Raw genomic sequence first — 335 nt, forward strand, 5'->3', positions numbered from 1 at the left:
CCCTGCTTGGTCTCGTTCTGCCAACAAGCAGGAGGGACGAGTCTCCGCGCTCAGCAGACACCACCAGAACTGACCTGTCCATGGATATAGCCTTCTCCACCCAGAACCTTGTTAATTGGATTTCAGCTCAGCTACCGCGTTTCAGCCTTCCCGCTCTCCGGAAGCAAACCCTTCGACCCGGAAGCATGTTCTGGCTGTGTCGCCTTGAGGGGGCGGGGCAGAAACGACTGCGAGCGCAGAGGCAACTTCCGCCCCTACACTATAGGCTCAGACCCGATCTGCGCAGGCGCGAAGGTGTGTCTGTGGGGGGTCGGGGCTGGCCGGGCAGGGGCGGG

General features: G+C 61.8%; 1 protein-coding gene across 1 annotated transcript in view; it reads right to left on the minus strand.

Annotated features, from left to right (window-relative positions):
- NUP107 (nucleoporin 107kDa) overlaps positions 1-175 on the minus strand; it is a 44,662-nt gene extending 44,487 nt beyond the window's left edge. Inside the window, 1 exon segment of the mRNA XM_006767776.2 lies at positions 75-175. Within this exon segment, the coding sequence (XP_006767839.1) occupies positions 75-82 (8 nt within the window). The 5' untranslated portion in view covers positions 83-175.
- Between the last annotated feature and the right edge of the window lie 160 nt (positions 176-335).

This window comes from Myotis davidii, unplaced genomic scaffold (assembly GCF_000327345.1).
Source record: "Myotis davidii unplaced genomic scaffold, ASM32734v1 scaffold982, whole genome shotgun sequence".
Classification (NCBI taxonomy): Eukaryota; Metazoa; Chordata; class Mammalia; order Chiroptera; family Vespertilionidae; genus Myotis; species Myotis davidii.